General features: G+C 47.0%; 3 protein-coding genes across 4 annotated transcripts; 2 read left to right on the plus strand and 1 right to left on the minus strand.

The window, feature by feature from the left end:
• Window positions 1-1,635: 1,635 nt before the first annotated feature.
• LOC121079714 (dynein light chain 1, cytoplasmic) lies at window positions 1,636-3,347 on the plus strand. Its single transcript, XM_040577315.1, has 2 exons — window positions 1,636-1,918; window positions 2,970-3,347. Exons 1-2 carry the CDS (start codon window positions 1,787-1,789, stop codon window positions 3,105-3,107), a joined length of 270 nt encoding a protein of 89 aa, XP_040433249.1. The 5' UTR covers window positions 1,636-1,786; the 3' UTR covers window positions 3,108-3,347.
• Window positions 3,348-4,041: 694 nt separating this feature from the next.
• On the minus strand, window positions 4,042-11,328 carry COQ5 (coenzyme Q5, methyltransferase). Its single transcript, XM_040577306.1, has 7 exons — window positions 10,988-11,328; window positions 10,423-10,572; window positions 9,758-9,982; window positions 6,839-6,945; window positions 5,092-5,180; window positions 4,771-4,882; window positions 4,042-4,656 (listed from the first exon to the last, which is right to left on the minus strand). Exons 1-7 carry the CDS (start codon window positions 11,139-11,141, stop codon window positions 4,555-4,557), a joined length of 939 nt encoding a protein of 312 aa, XP_040433240.1. The 5' UTR covers window positions 11,142-11,328; the 3' UTR covers window positions 4,042-4,554.
• A 134-nt stretch (window positions 11,329-11,462) lies between these two features.
• LOC121079709 (dynein light chain 1, cytoplasmic-like) lies at window positions 11,463-14,760 on the plus strand. 2 transcript variants are annotated; one of them, XM_040577310.1, is made up of 3 exons: window positions 11,463-11,516; window positions 12,706-12,843; window positions 14,151-14,760. In XM_040577310.1, the coding sequence occupies exons 1-3, from the start codon at window positions 11,478-11,480 to the stop codon at window positions 14,286-14,288; spliced, it is 315 nt and encodes a 104-aa protein (XP_040433244.1). In that variant the 5' UTR covers window positions 11,463-11,477; the 3' UTR covers window positions 14,289-14,760. The 2 variants fall into 2 exon arrangements, with proteins under 2 accessions (XP_040433244.1, XP_040433245.1); XM_040577311.1 differs by lacking the exon at window positions 11,463-11,516 and adding an exon at window positions 12,095-12,250.
• Window positions 14,761-14,795: the final 35 nt, after the last annotated feature.

A 14,795-nucleotide genomic window follows, 5' to 3' on the forward strand; every position in this document is an offset into this window, starting at 1 on the left:
CATTTCTTAATAAATACACAGAAATGTGCCTGCAGCTACCAAACAACCACCTCCTCAGAGATTCATGGGTGTTTCTAAAGTTCATTGTAAGATGTAACTGGGAAGATTGTTAAATGGTTCGTTTCTGTCAGCACAAAACTGTCTAGTACTTAAAGAACCATTGCTAGTGCTGCAGAGGCTACAGACAGTTCTGTAAATTGTTTATGGTGGCCCCAAGACTATCCCAAAGCTGCTTCTTTAAGTTGTTAGCACACAAGGTTTCTTACACCCTTTCACCTGCTGCATTAAATCAGATAAGTTCCCTTAATTTCATAACTTTCAAAGTTGTTCCTAACACACACTGATGATGGTGGTATAGAAAACAAAGCTGTGAATTATATCTCATCTAATTGTAATGCTAAAACCTGGCTGCTAAAGCTGAAAGTTATTTATGAGATACTGTAGAATGGCAAAAGTACTACATTATCCAGTTTTAATATTTTGGGGGAGAGAATATTCTTCTGAGGTTGCCTCAGAGCTTGAATATGCAAAAGGTTTCTTGCAGTTATGCTACTTTTGCTATGAGTGACACTGAGCAGGTAACTATACCGCATTAACATTAAAAATATTTTCATTTTCAGTGAGGTGGATGACTTTTCTGGAGTTTATTTCTACAAGGAAATGGCAGTCCCACCAATCAACCTTCTAAAACCTCTTTTAAGTCAGGCTGTGCTGTTTGCTATAGACAAAGCTCAGAGTCCTGTTATTAACAGATCACCAGCTGTGGAACGCTCAACAGCAATTTTGTAGCTGCTGATGAGAGTATAAGCAGAAAGTGCCCCAGGGAGAGTGAAACTAACAAAACAGAGCACTGTGGATCTCCCCAAACATCTTGCTTCATTAGAAAAAAAAAAAAAAAAAGCAGGAGTTAAGAGTTGCAGAAATTCTGAGGTCTGAAAGAGGTGCCTCAAATGACACTTAAGTCTGATGGATTCAGTTCATTAAAGGAACAAAGTTTGGAGCTCACTTGATCACAGTAAATAGGGGTAAAAGATTTTTATCAGAGATCACTTAGTCTGAAAGACAGTGACAAATTGAAAAGAAATATATTGATAGGAAAACTGTTCAAGTGTGACTTATAAGCTATGGAACGCGTTCCTGTGACGTGGGCAGGCTTTCCCCTCAGCAAGAGGCATCTCGGGGGCAGGGATGCCGGCTCACAGGGAGGCAGCGGGCCTGCTGCAGAGATTGAGGGGAAATTCCGTGAAGTTTTTCTGTGTTGCTGCGACCTGGGCTGGGGCGAGTAACAAAATGGCCTTGGGGGCCATGCATCAGCTACAGGAAGGAGTTTTACAGAAACCGGGACATATTTAGACGTGCTGGAGGCTGAACTCATTTTACAGAACGGGTATTTTTTGCCCTGGATCAGCAGTTCTGCCGCACACGGCAGGGACCCCCCCGCCACCCCTCAGGGCTGGGCCGGGCCCGCCCGCCCCCCGTCGCCATGGCAACGGACGCAGGCACGGAGCACGCCGGGCCGAAAGAAAACGCCAGAGCGAAACCCCGCCGGGGCCGCGCGGAGCGGCCAATGAGCGCTCGGGGGAGCGGTGGCGACGCCCAATCGGCGGAGGGGGGGCCCCGGGGGCGGGCCCAGGCGCTGCCGGCGGCCCGCGGCGAGCGCCCGCAGAGCCCCGCGCGGGCCGGGCCGGGGGAGGGCCGAGGCGGGGCCGCCGCAGCTCGTGAGGCGCTGCTCGGCAGGCGGCCGCTCCCGCAACTCGGCGCTGGGCTTCGCTCCCCGCGGGCAGCCATGAGCGACCGAAAGGCGGTGATCAAGAACGCGGACATGTCGGAGGAGATGCAGCAGGACTCGGTGGAGTGTGCCACGCAGGCGCTGGAGAAGTACAACATCGAGAAGGACATCGCCGCGCACATCAAGAAGGTGAGCCCCGGTCCGGGTCCCCGCCCGCACGAGAAGCCGGGCAGGGTGCAGGCAGCTAGGCACGGGGCTCTGCAGAAACGAGTCCGGAGACACTCGACCGTCAGGTCGGGCATTGCTGCAGGCGGGTGGCCTTACGTTCCTTTTCCTCCTACCTGTGGAGGTCTGTGGTCCTGCTGCTCCTGCAAAACTTTCTGCTCAAGCACTTTCCTCCTTTATCTCCTTGCCCAAGCGAACAGAAGTGACAGCTGACCTGTCCCTGGGGCTGACGTGCCGGGACAGAACGCTGGCTCCATTGAGCAGCGCTGGCTTGCTGACCTCGTCACTTTTTTTTTTTTTCCCTTCCCACCACGTTTAAGACAAACTGTTCACACAAACGCAGAACAGATGGCTCGTCACTTGCTGTTTGTCAGTTTTTCTCCGGCTCCTACTTGGAGCCAGATTGAGCTGTAAGTTCAAGCTGCAAGATCGAGATGAGCAGAACACAAACTTGCATGCTCTCACAAAAAGTCCCTTCGTCTCGGGGCTGTGGGACACTACAATACACAGGCACTGGCTGTAAGCTTCTATTCATACAAGCCTCATAGGTACGAGTTTATCTAAAACTCACAGCAGTCTCCCAAGTATGATGGGTAGAAGAAATATTCTCATGACATGATATTAAGGATGCAGCAGAGAATTTTCCATTAAGAGTCCTTTCAGCATCCTTATTAAGGATTAGCGAGTGAAGATAAATAAACGGCTTAATTTCCGTAGATTTAGAACAAAGTTCTTAAAAGTTTCCATTTGAAGTCACGGTATGACTTTTGCAGAAAAATTATTTTCCCTGAACATATACATTTTAAACTTATTCCTGCTTTGTTAGGAAGCTTTTTTTTTTTCCCTTGGTAAGCAGCAGAAAGTACTAAGACAACAGATGATCCCTGCACTTAAGAGCATATGCTGCTCCTTAATTGCTTTCTTCAGAGAGGGATACTTGCTAACAAGTTACATATCAGTGCCAAAATAAATGTTAGTACAAGCAATGCTAAATTCCGAGTTCTCTCTTCTGCAGGAATTTGACAAGAAATACAATCCCACTTGGCACTGCATCGTGGGAAGGAACTTTGGCAGCTACGTGACTCATGAGACCAAGCACTTCATCTACTTCTACCTCGGCCAAGTCGCTATTCTTCTTTTCAAGTCTGGTTAGCACCGTGGACTCCTCCTGACACTTGCGTCTGGTTACAGGACTGCACACTAAACCCAAACAGCCTGCTACCTTCAGCCTTCCTGGGGAAAGGCCTCATCTTCAGGTCTTTTGTTGTATTGTTAATGGTCAGGGATTTTACTGTAGTAGCTGTTATTTTCATTGTGGCTATGAAAATGTCTTCCTTGTATTTATTTTCTTTCGAAACACAGCTTCTTTGCTAATAAAACTACTGGAACAGTTTGTCCTTTAAGACTCTTATCTACCCTTCTGCTGTCTTAGTGCTTGCATTATCTCTTTATTCCCCTGTGAAGGAAGGAACATCCCCACCCCCCTTTTTCCCCTAAATCCACAGCATCTGAATCCTGAGCTAATCTATGAATACATCGTCAGTCAGTAAGGAAGAATAACAGGATTTTTCCTGAGAGAACATGGAAAAAAGACTGCTCTTTGAGTCTCGATAAGCATTTCGGTATGTATAACCTCCAGTGCAAATTCTAGAGTTCAGCTATGTTGTGGTGGAATGAAGTTGCTTTTCTGATTTTGGGAAAAGTGGTGAATAAAAGCAACAGTCCTTTTATTTCCTACTCTTCAGAACAGAGGGATTTTCATTCTTTTATTACACAGCTGTCGCTTTAGAATGTAACTCGTTCTCTAGCTTTGACTAGTTTATTTTTTTTTTCTCTTCCTATTTTTTTAAATGTATCCTGCAACAGAAGGATCAAGTCTTCAATAGTTTAAAGATCAGAAGCAAATGTGTGGAATTTTTATGGAGACGTTCTACAACCGGCATCGACAAAAGAAATGTACGTTCGCCTGATTTGATATGTAGGCAAACGTACATCATCACATTCCAGAATAGTTATGAAGTTATTATCCCTCGGAAAAGTTTCCTTTCTTTTAAAAATATTAAAATACTGTCTTAAATGAAAAGTAGTTGATGCATAGCTATTTTATTTTGTAAGCCTTCCATTTGTTTGAAAGAAGTAAAAGGACCATGGAAAAGCCCCTTAAAGTCCACACGACTGAAAGACAATGACAACTTAATACAGGTTTAATAAATCCAAGTCACTTCTCACTGCTATGACAGCCCCCTTGAGGCTGAGGAAAAGAAAGGAGGTATCTCATTTGAAGACCAGTCAGTCCATTTGTGTACCCACATCAGGTGTAACTGAAGTTTCTCCATTAGTTAGTAATGCTCAGTTTTGGCCATGTCCTTTGTGGTGGACTTGAAGAACCGCAAGTGTACAAAACCGACCACAAAAATCACTTCATCCTCAGGTCTTGAGGGGAAAAAAGGTTGCCGACATTCTTCTGGGCCTGTCTACTGAGCAAGTATCTGCTGCACCAGCTCTTAAAGCTTTCCTCTTCTATCTTCATAGAGTCAAAATTCCAAGCTTTCAGATTACTCAGGAAAATTATACTTCCTGTGTTTTGCTACATAGTAGGCTCATAGTTTGAAACCTGAGTGAATGGCAACTATGCCTGAGGATAAATTCTGATAATCCACTTTAAAAAACCCTGCATCTTCTATCATTTCCTTCAGCTCCTCCTGAAAAATAATAGTTCCATAATTACAACCACCTGAAAGCCTCTAAGCCAGCTGCCACCATTCTTCCGGTTCTGTGTCTTGTGTATCGGTGCATCCAGAGAAATGTTGTCTTACCTGAGGGGGGAAGCGTCGGATGCTCTCCACAAGATACTGGTAAGACTTCCAGTCGCCAGCGATAATCTCACCCAGAACAGGGATAACCTGGAAACTGTAGAGATCATAGAGCCTGCAGAGACAGAAATCATGCACAGATTAATACAAACAAGTTTAAAACCAAGACTCTTCAATGTACGTTGATCTCTTTACCACTATGCTATGTCCAAATTTGATTTTAAAGTGCACAATGAGAAGGCTGCAAAGTGTCTCTGTCTCTTACTCCGGCTGAGTGCAAGTAAGAGTCTTGTGACATGGCATACGGCGTCACTATGTTCCTACCTGGAAAGAAGAGGGTTGCTGACATGACTAAATTCAAGGCAGAGAAATCTCCCTCCCGGTTTCAGCACACGATAGGCCTCCTGAAGTGCCTGAGACAAAGCAGATGTGATGAGTTTGTTTCTGTGGAACAGCACCTGTCTACTATCATGCCAGATGACAACAGCTCAGCGATGAACTGAGGGGAGTAAAGAGAATCCTGTCTGGCAACCGCCAGTATCTACTTGTAGAGAAGCATCCTAAGACCATCAAAACCAAACCAAAACCAAAACCCACAACACTCCTGGTGTTGCGTAAATAGATTTATACCACGCTTTATGTTGAAATGATGATATTAGGGATGCATTTTTTTCCTTCTCTTTTTCCCTGCTCTCAGTTGATGAATGTTTGCCAGCAGAGTTCTTGTAATTACAGACCAAACCCAGAAAGGAAAAGGTGACTCAGCTAGAAGAAACAAACTGAAAAGAGGGCATGATACAAATATATTTTTAATCAAAAGACAAGACTTTATTCAACTGTGAGGCACATCAAAGGATCAAGGAAGAAATGATTCTGGGTTTTGGAGGAGCAGTTTGCGAGAACAGGGAGAAAAGAAAGGGAAGAAAAGAAACTTAGAGCTACTTAGAAAATTCCACCTTATATCTGAAACAAACCAGCCAAGAACAACTAGAAACATTCTGTTGACAACTATGTTTTTCCATACAAGAACACAGAGTTATATTCAACAGCCTCTGCAGGTTCTACATCTGCTTGGCTTCAAGCGTCACGTTCCTAAGGGATCAAATATAAACAGTACACATGCATGACAAGAGCTCTGAAAAAGAATTAGACGCTTGAATGTGTTTTGTATCAAGTCTCCAGGGAGCCATGCTACCAGACTTTTGTATCCAGTTTCCTTGAAGAGGTATAAGGCAAGGAGCCTGTGCTTCAGAAGGGTGCAGATGAAGCACCGTGAAAGACCACCTGCACTGAAGAAGTTCAAATACATACAGTTCAAGGTGGTTTGCATCCAAATGCTACACCTCCCGTGGAAGGAGCATTGCCAAGATTAACACACTCCTCCAAAACACAGACCAGCCAACTAGACACAGGTGATGTACCTTATCTTTAACCACAAGACAGCTAGTCGTTTCCAAAGGACAGATACTGTTTAGAGCACAGAGAACTCTTCCTAATTAAAATCATACTCATTTTTCATGGGGAACTGTACTACCAGCCAGTGTAAAGACACTAAACGGGGCTGAACAGATTAATTCGACAGTAGTGGTGGCAGCAGCCAGCTGTTTCCCACTTTCTTCTCTGGAAGCTCTGCTGGCTCAAGCAGGTAAACAGAATGGGGCAGGAAGAATCGACCTGCTGCAGGTGGGATATAGGTCAGGTGCTTCAGGAAGATTTAAGACACGCAGACTGACTGCGCTGCATGAGTGTATGTCCTGTAATATCATAGGTCAAAAGATAAGGAATGGAGCATTCAGCCCTTTTTGCCTTAGGAAGACATTGTGTGGCTTGCCAAGCTGGAAAGATTGGGTGCAACCAGTATAAATCCTACTTTTATGACAAAGGTGGAGCATTTAATCACATTCTTCATTCAAACATGCTGCACAATATGTGCCACTTATTTTAAATGTCTTAGGAGTAGACAAAGATGTTTCTTTATCCAAAGGGGTTCCTCCTTGGCTTCCTCTGCTGGAAGAAAAAGCATCAGATGGATTGTAAAGACCCTGTGCCAACACACACTATAGCAACTTACCAAATCGATACGAGTTACGTTTCGTATTCCAAAGGCAATTGTGTAAACATCAAATTTATCATCATCAAAGGGCAGCTCTTCAGCATTCCCAAGCACCCAGGACAAGCCTGTAATGAAAGCCAAGGACACAGTATTGAACAGGCCTTATATAAATGCTGGTCCAAAAAGACTAGAACTTCTCTATTCCAGAACGAAGTATTTATTAATAAATAGATATTTAAAAGCAGTGATTCATTTTTGATGGAGGAAAGAACACTTTGGTCTATACTCACAAATCTTTCAGTGCCCTGTATTGCAACAGATCTGCCCAAACATTCCTCTGCACACGTGCATGCTGCGTGCACAGTGCCTTGGTCTGCCACCAAGATTTCACCCAAATCTTTCATTGTAGTGGAAAGCCACACAAACTGGCTGCTGGCTGTTGCAAAGCTGCAGGAAGAGACTCTCAAAGAGTGACTACGGACAGCAACTAACATCTTGCCATGCAAAAATAGCTAAAACACTAAAGAAATTTAGGTAGAAAGTTTCCATTGATTGAAGAAGATGAAAAGCCACACTCCATCAGCACTATCAGCATGTGGTCCTGTTGCAGCTGTGCAGTTTCCCAAACACCAACGGATCAAGGCCGCGTCTATCTGTGGAGTGTTAGGCTTGTTCACGTTATTTGTGCCAAAGTAAAACTGCTAAGTTTCTTCTTAAGGTTACTTTCTGGTGACTCTGATGCAGAAGAAAATATCCTAACAGAAAAAAAACAGGAGTTTTCTGCAATGGCAAGCAACAGTTCAAAGGACAGTCTGCTAGAAAAAGGCATGGAGAACAAAACACAACAGAAAACCTCAGCTGCTGCCAGGAGGCATTCAAATTTCATTTTTACAAAGTAGATACAGTTGTAGAAAGTAGTGTAAAAAGATGCACACAACATTATTAAAGCAGTAATTATTAGCATTATTTAAACCTAGGCAGTTTAAATAGACCTCTAAGAAGTGAGTACCAAGAAAAGGTTCTGAGCAACAGGAAAACTACCCCTCAGAATACACTGCAGTGAAATCACAGGCCAGAAGTTTGTAAGGGGATAGATGAAAGGGCTGTCGGTGTTAAGCGAGGAACCGAGGCACACGCAGCGCACCCTACCACTCCTGCTGGCCAAAATGCACGATCAGCAATTGTGCAGCACGCGTGCTTCTTTTCAGTGTGCACAGATCCCGTTGCTGGCTAACAAATACATAGAAATGTATGCGCTGGGAAACAGTAAAAGAACACCAAGCCCCTTACAATTTTAAGGAAAACAAATTTCAGACCTCAGACGATCAGCATGCAAACAAACTCAGAAATGAGTTTACTAAAACAGGGACGAATCACACAGCAGGCAGGACATACTCAACGGGTATGTGCTGAACAAGGGAGAGAAAGAGGTAAGAAGTCAGAATTGTGGTGCAGTAGGGAAGAAGGCAACCCAGGCAGCAAGATGACAATTGAGCTTCAACAACTATGTTGTACAGAGAAAGAAAATGAGAAACTAAATATATGTATTTTGAGAACTCGGTACGATATAAGCCGCAAAAATACCTAAAAATTGAAGCCAACTGAACAAAATGCTTTTTTTATAGTAGCTGGGAGGCAGTATCAAAGCTTTATTTCAGATCCTAAGCTATAGCCATAAAGCACTTATACTTACAGCGTTGGTACAGTGTTCCCAAACTATGATGCATAGAGAGCTCTGGACAGGCTTGCAAGCTGCTCAGATGAGCGTGATGCATGCAGCCTGCCAGAGCTGGAAGAACCAATGCTTTTACAATCAGCTTACTATGCCAAAAGAAGAGGGGGAGGCAGACAGGCAATGGCCTGGAGTAACCCACCAGCTGAGAACGAGAGCAGCTGAGAGAACCCGTGTCAGCAGCTTTTCAGTCAGCCCCTTTCGCTACTGAGCTTTGTTTTATGTCCTTCAGCCTACGTAATTTCCAGGCAAGAACTTCACTTGTATCTGCCTAGAAGGCCTTTCTTGCATGGCCCCGTCTGCTCCACACGTACCCACACACCTTGCACCAGGAGCTGCCAACAAGAGGTAAGTGATAGGTGGGTCACTGGCCACAGCTGCTAGTGGAGTTGCGATGGGGGTGTGGGGGCAAAGCACAGTGAAAGGACACACAGGACATCTCACAACACATGCAGAGGCTGCCCAGGGCATTCCTAATGGTGGGTACCCAGGAAAACAAGTCTGAGAACGTCCTGTATAACATCGCTAAAATATTTGGTAAATAGCCATAAGTGACAAGAGAATAAACTATTATCATACAAATGCTGAACCGCAAAAGCAGGACTTCTTTTTCTATATCTTACTTCTTAAAATCAGGCTCTTAGTCAGAACCGGTACGGTCCACAACAAATTCTAGATATCGGTAAATTAATCCATTGACCTGCAAACTAACATTTAATATAATTCAGTTTCTCTGAATATTATTAACACGTTCTCTAACTGTGGAAATTTTTGTAGGTTTACAATATACTACCACTCTTGCATTTTTTATTTGCTGCCTTAATTCTCAGAACTTTAGTGCAATTATTCTAGGGCTGAGCTCTGCTGTATTATCTGCCTTAATAAAATCCGATTAGTCTGCACAAATATAAAGAGCAAGCTTAGGTTATTTGGCCAGTTTTGAATATCCAATTGCTAGATATCGGACCTCATGAACACTTCCATTTCTAAAAGCTCAAGAGGATCACCGTATATCTGAACTTCGTACTACGCATGTCGCACTGGAAAAGTAATTTTACCTTGACAAATATGAAAGCACAGCTTTGGTATATACCAGGGCTATATAGTTCACACTGTAATCCTGAAGCGGTGATTACCCCGTGGCTATTATGCATCAAATTCTTGCTACCAAGCACATTACTGAAATGGTACGATGCACGACTTACCTTCAGAGTAGCCAAGATGCTGTGCTTTTTGCTTCCCAACTTTTAACATCTCTTTGTTAATGTCACAGACCACAACTTGGGAATCCCCTAGTGGCTTAACTTTTTCTTCCTCGTAACTCTTAGAAATTTCCTGCCACGACAAATTCTGATGGCGCTTAAGCTTCTGCTGGAGTTGGCGTTCTCGTATGGAGCGAACATAATTAATAAATCGAAAGGCAATGTCACCTGCATTTGTTTTAAAAGAAAGATACGTGTTTTAGAATGTTTCCTGAACGTGAAAGTACTAACACTCCAGGAAATTGGAACATAAAATTCTGAACATCAAACTTACATATTGTACAGTAGGTATATAAGTAAAGGAAATATATTAAAAGCAAACAGTTCAAAACTTTCTGCAAAAGGAAATAGTTTTTAACAGTGTGTTATGGCATTACTGTAATAATTTCAGAGCCTTGGAGTAAGGTATTTCAAAACACAAATAAGTTAGCTCTCAACCTCTCTTCACTGTAAATCTGCTACAATATTGTAGTAAATCAGATGTTTTACTGGTTTTAAAGACAGGGAAACTAAGACAAAAAAAAAAAAAGGCAACTCAAGTCAGAGCAATCTCAAACAGTTCGAAGATAGCATGGTGTGGTCATGTGGAACTCACCCAAATTATTTACCTGTTCCTCCAGCAACATCAACAAGAAGCGTTCCTGGGGAAGGATTCATTTTATGCACGAGGATATCCTTCCACACCCGATGAATCCCCAGAGTCATTGAATCATTCATTACATCATATTTCTCGGCCACGTTTTCAAAGACCTGATAAACTGTAAAGAAAGAACATAAGAAGGAAATGCAGTTTACTTAAAAATGCTCATGTAGAAAGAAACGTGTCCTTTTTTTTTTTTTTGCCTGGTGGAGGTCTGCCACCATGTGGAACTGAGAAAGATCACCTGAAAACTCTTTACACCAAAAACCGACAGAATCCCATTGACCTTGCTGCCTGACAAAGGTGTGTTTGGAGAAACGCAGCCTCTTCCCATAACCCTTCCGGAACTCCGCGGGGAAGGATCGAGCTGGGACAAGGCTATAGTGCTTACCGAGGCTCCCGGTAACGTCTCGAAGCAAGCGCCCAGCCCCACCACCCCTCCGGCAGCCCCTTCACCCCCACAACCGATGCGCGCCGGGAGCCCCGGCCGGCTCCACCCGGGCCCCGTCGCAGCGAGCCCCGGGCCCCCTCACTTTTCTCCCTCCTCTCCTCCTCCGACACGTTCTGGAAGCCGAAATGCGTCTGCGGCCCGGCGGCGAGGCCCCGGGCGAGGCCGAGGAGCGCCCGCAGAGCCCCGGGGCGGCGGCCGAGGAACAGCCGGGTCGGGCCCAGCCCCGCCGCCGCCATTTTGAAGGGCGCGACCGGACCCGGTGCCGCCGGCGCCCCGCGGCCCTGCCGAGCTCCGGAGGATTTTAATTTCACCGGTGAACCCCCCCGGGGCCGCGGCACGCCCGTTGTTTGTCGGTCCCCGGTGCTGAGGGGAGGCGGCAGGGGTCTTGGTTCCCTGTCAGGAACTTTAGCGGGAGGGGTCTTAGTCCCCCGCGGGGAATTTAGCGCGATTTAGGGAATTTAGCACGATCTGGGGAGTTCTCTGGTGAGCTTTTTTGTGCAGCGAACGCCCTGCTTGCGCACCGCTTGAGTCATCCAGGGGCCTTTGAACCTTTGTGGATAAGGAGTTACTGAATGGTTACGGAGTTTCCGAGCCATGCGTCACGCCGGGAGGTGAGGTCACGGCGCTGAGGAGCGGGCCCGGAGCTGCGCTCCCCCAGCTCGGGCTGGGCTCCAGCCGCCGCCCTCCGCCCTCACATCCCCGGGGCCTCCTCGCGTCCTGCGGGCGGAATTAGGCCAAACGCCCCCGTTTTCGCCCCGCGTTCTTCACAGCACAGCGCCCCATACAGCACCACACGTTATCCTTTAGGTGCCTCAGCCAGGGGGAGACACGAGCGGTGCCTACCGGAGGAGTCACCGGGAGAGCCTCGCACGCTGCCTTCACGAACCGGCCGCACGGACGCGCCGGTTGGGGCGGCTCAGCCATGACGGGGGGGAAAGGGGAGGCCGAGCGGAGGCTGCGCGGCACCTGAGCGGCCCCAGCCCCGGCGTGCCCGTGAGCGGGGCCCCGCCGAGCCCGGCGTCCGCACAGCGCCGCTCATCGCTATGGCAACGGCCGCGAAGCACGCCGGGCTGAAAGAAAGCGCAGAGAGAAAACGCTGCGAGACTGCATGTTCCTGGCCAATGAGCGCGCGGAGCGGCGGCGGGGGTAACCAATAGCCGGCGGCCGGCGCGGAGAGGGCGGGGCTGGAGGCTGAGGGAGGCGGGTGCGGCGCGCGCGGGTCGGTTAAACCCGCGCGGCGGCGGCGCGAGCGGAGCCCCTGAGGTGCGCGTCCGCCCCCTCCAGTCCCCGCCCGCCCGCTGCGCGCCGCTCTACCGGGGCTGCCCCTGCTCCGCGACCGCGAACGGTGAGGGGAGGGTGTGGGGAGCCGAGCCCTGAGGGGCTGGGGATCGATAGGCACCGGGAAGGCCGAGGGGAGGCGGGCGGGGCACGGCCCCCCCCCCCCCCCGTGGTCCCCGGGGGGATGCGGGGAGCGGCTGGGGGGGCTGCGCCCCCTCCCGGGGGCTCTCGGTCTGAGGCGGGGCGGAGCGGGGCTTGCGGGGGTCGGGAAGGCCCGGCTGGGCTCTCCTTCTTGGGGCTGAGGCGCCTCGCAGCAGGCGCTGAGCTGAGGCGGCTGCGAGCGAGGCTGTGGCCGGCCCCTGAGCCGCCCTGCGGGGCTGCTGCACCGCAAGCGGCGTGGCACGGCGGGGTGCTGGGCTGGGCGCTGCCAGAACCCCTGGGGAGGGGTGGTGGTACCTTGGGAGATTGCTCGGCAGGTGGCTGCGCCCGTAACTTTGAATTTTGTTCCTTGCCTCAATTCAGGCAATCATGAGTGACCGAAAGGCAGTGATCAAGAATGCGGACATGTCGGAGGAGATGCAGCAAGATGCTGTGGAGTGTGCCACTCAGGCCCTGGAGAAGTACAACATCGAGAAGGATATCGCTGCGCACATCAAGAAGGTGAGGGTCTGGTTGTGGGGTGTGCTCTTGAAGTCTCTGTGTGCATGAAAAGTCAGCAGGCGAACGTTGCTAGGCAAGTAGCTCTAGAGAAACAAGTTCCAGAGATACTAGATAATCAAGTTGGGCTTTCCCTGTAGGCTGGTGTCCTTATATTCCTTTCCCCACCCTTTGCATTGATTTTTGTGGTCCTTCTCCTCTTCCCTTGCAAAACTTTCCACTTAAGCATTTTCCTCCATTATCTCCCTGTCTAGGTTAACAAAAAAAGTGGTAGCTGACCTGTCTCTGTGACTGATATGCCAGGACAAAACACTGCCTCTATTGAGCTCTCCTACAGCTTTTCTCTGAGAGGAAGCCTGTTTTACGTAGTTCTTGGTTTCAGTGGTGTTGAACTTAATCTTCAGGATCTTTTCAGTTCTGTACCTGTGAAACAAAAATTGCAGGGAAACATTGTTTTTGGCAAGTCTACTCTACTCACGTCTTTCTTTACGTAGTGACCAAAGCAAAAAATATATATATCAGCCACCAACGTCTTTTTTTCTGTTTGCAAAGTCTGTTAATCCTATTCTAAAAAATAGGTGGGAAAGATCTAGTTCTGATTATATTTCCTTCATCAATTCAGATTAATGGAGAAATGGAGGAATCTCAGTGGAAGTTAAACTGATTTGAGTGGAAGAGCTATCTTAAAAGTAACTCAGCTAAGTAGAATGGTTGTTTTCACTAGAGAAAACTTGTTTTGCTGTTCCCATAGTAGAGAGAGGCACTTTTTTCCCAGATGCAGGAAATTGCTAAGATAGCAGAGAAGAGGGAGTTTAGCCTACTGTGTGTCAGGTACTCTCTGTGGCAGCTACTGGAAGCTTCTGGAGAAGTTTGTGCGTGAACACGTCATGTAGATTTGTTCATAGCATTGGTATTACAGAGCTTGTAGCAGAGAGTTTTTCTGTAACTGTCCCTCAGTCCCTCTAGCACCCATGTCGCAGAGGAACAATGAAGTCTAGATAAGGGCTTAATCCCCACAGATATAACACTAGTGGCGAAGCTTTTACTCGGGGGTTACAGTTTCAGATTATGGTATGTATTATCTGGGGAGGAATACTACTTTCCCTGAGCAAAGGAAATATTTTGAGTTTATTCCTGATTTGATAGGAAGCACTGTGGGGGTTTTTGTTTTGTCTGACTAAGCAGCAGGTGAGTAAGTTGTAAATAAGATAATCCTAGTATTTAAAAGCATCTGTTCTTCCTCTAACTGCCTTGCTCAAAGTGAATACCTGTTCAGAAGCGTTCTTAATTCTGAGTGATCTATTTTGCAGGAATTTGACAAGAAATACAATCCCACTTGGCACTGCATCGTGGGAAGGAACTTTGGCAGCTACGTGACTCACGAGACCAAGCACTTCATCTACTTCTACCTCGGCCAAGTCGCTATTCTTCTTTTCAAGTCTGGTTAGCACCGTGGACTCCTCCTGACACTTGCGTCTGGTTACAGGACTGCGCTGGCTCCTATGACTGGTTACTTCAGCCTTCCTGAGGAAGCAGACCTTGGTCTTCAAGGGCAATGGCAGGGATTATGCTATGGCAGAAGGTGTTACATTGTGGATATAAAAAGGAAAAACACCAAAAAAGTCTTCCTTGTATTTATTTTTTTCTAAAAGGCTTCATCTTTGCTAGTAGAGCTGTTGGAGGAGTTCGGCCTTTAAGAGTTCTCTAGCCATCTGCAGTGTTGCCTCATTTCTGCTCGTGCTGTGTGAGTACTGACGGTGTTTTGTTCTCCCTGTTCCAAACATCTCCTATTTTTATTTTCTTGTATTGCTGGATATACTAAAAACCACGGCTATGCTGTCGCAGAGCCTGAGCTGTTTCTTTTTCTGCTGATGCCTCTTGGAGATTTGATTTGGAAAATAAACGCCAAGCCCCACCCCAGCTGCCAGCTCCTTATTTCCGCACCGCCGGGAGGG

This window comes from Cygnus olor, chromosome 17, assembly GCF_009769625.2.
Source record: "Cygnus olor isolate bCygOlo1 chromosome 17, bCygOlo1.pri.v2, whole genome shotgun sequence".
NCBI lineage: Eukaryota > Metazoa > Chordata > Aves > Anseriformes > Anatidae > Cygnus > Cygnus olor.

What these genes read in the sequence shown, in the direction of transcription:
- LOC121079714 (XM_040577315.1), top strand. Translation starts at nt 1,787, where the DNA reads ATGAGCGACCGAAAGGCGGTGATCAAGAACGCGGACATGTCGGAGGAG. An exon ending in TCGCCGCGCACATCAAGAAG is followed by an intron (nt 1,919 to 2,969) that starts GTGAGCCCCGGT and finishes TCTCTTCTGCAG; the next exon opens with GAATTTGACAAGAAATACAA.
- LOC121079709 (XM_040577310.1), top strand. Translation starts at nt 11,478, where the DNA reads ATGGTTACGGAGTTTCCGAGCCATGCGTCACGCCGGGAG. An exon ending in GCCATGCGTCACGCCGGGAG is followed by an intron (nt 11,517 to 12,705) that starts GTGAGGTCACGG and finishes GCCTCAATTCAG; the next exon opens with GCAATCATGAGTGACCGAAA. An exon ending in TCGCTGCGCACATCAAGAAG is followed by an intron (nt 12,844 to 14,150) that starts GTGAGGGTCTGG and finishes TCTATTTTGCAG; the next exon opens with GAATTTGACAAGAAATACAA.
- COQ5 (XM_040577306.1), bottom strand. Translation starts at nt 11,141, where the DNA reads ATGGCGGCGGCGGGGCTGGGCCCGACCCGGCTGTTCCTCGGCCGCCGC. An exon ending in TGATGTTGCTGGAGGAACAG is followed by an intron (nt 9,983 to 10,422) that starts GTAAATAATTTG and finishes AAACAAATGCAG; the next exon opens with GTGACATTGCCTTTCGATTT. An exon ending in GCATCTTGGCTACTCTGAAG is followed by an intron (nt 6,946 to 9,757) that starts GTAAGTCGTGCA and finishes CTTTCATTACAG; the next exon opens with GCTTGTCCTGGGTGCTTGGG.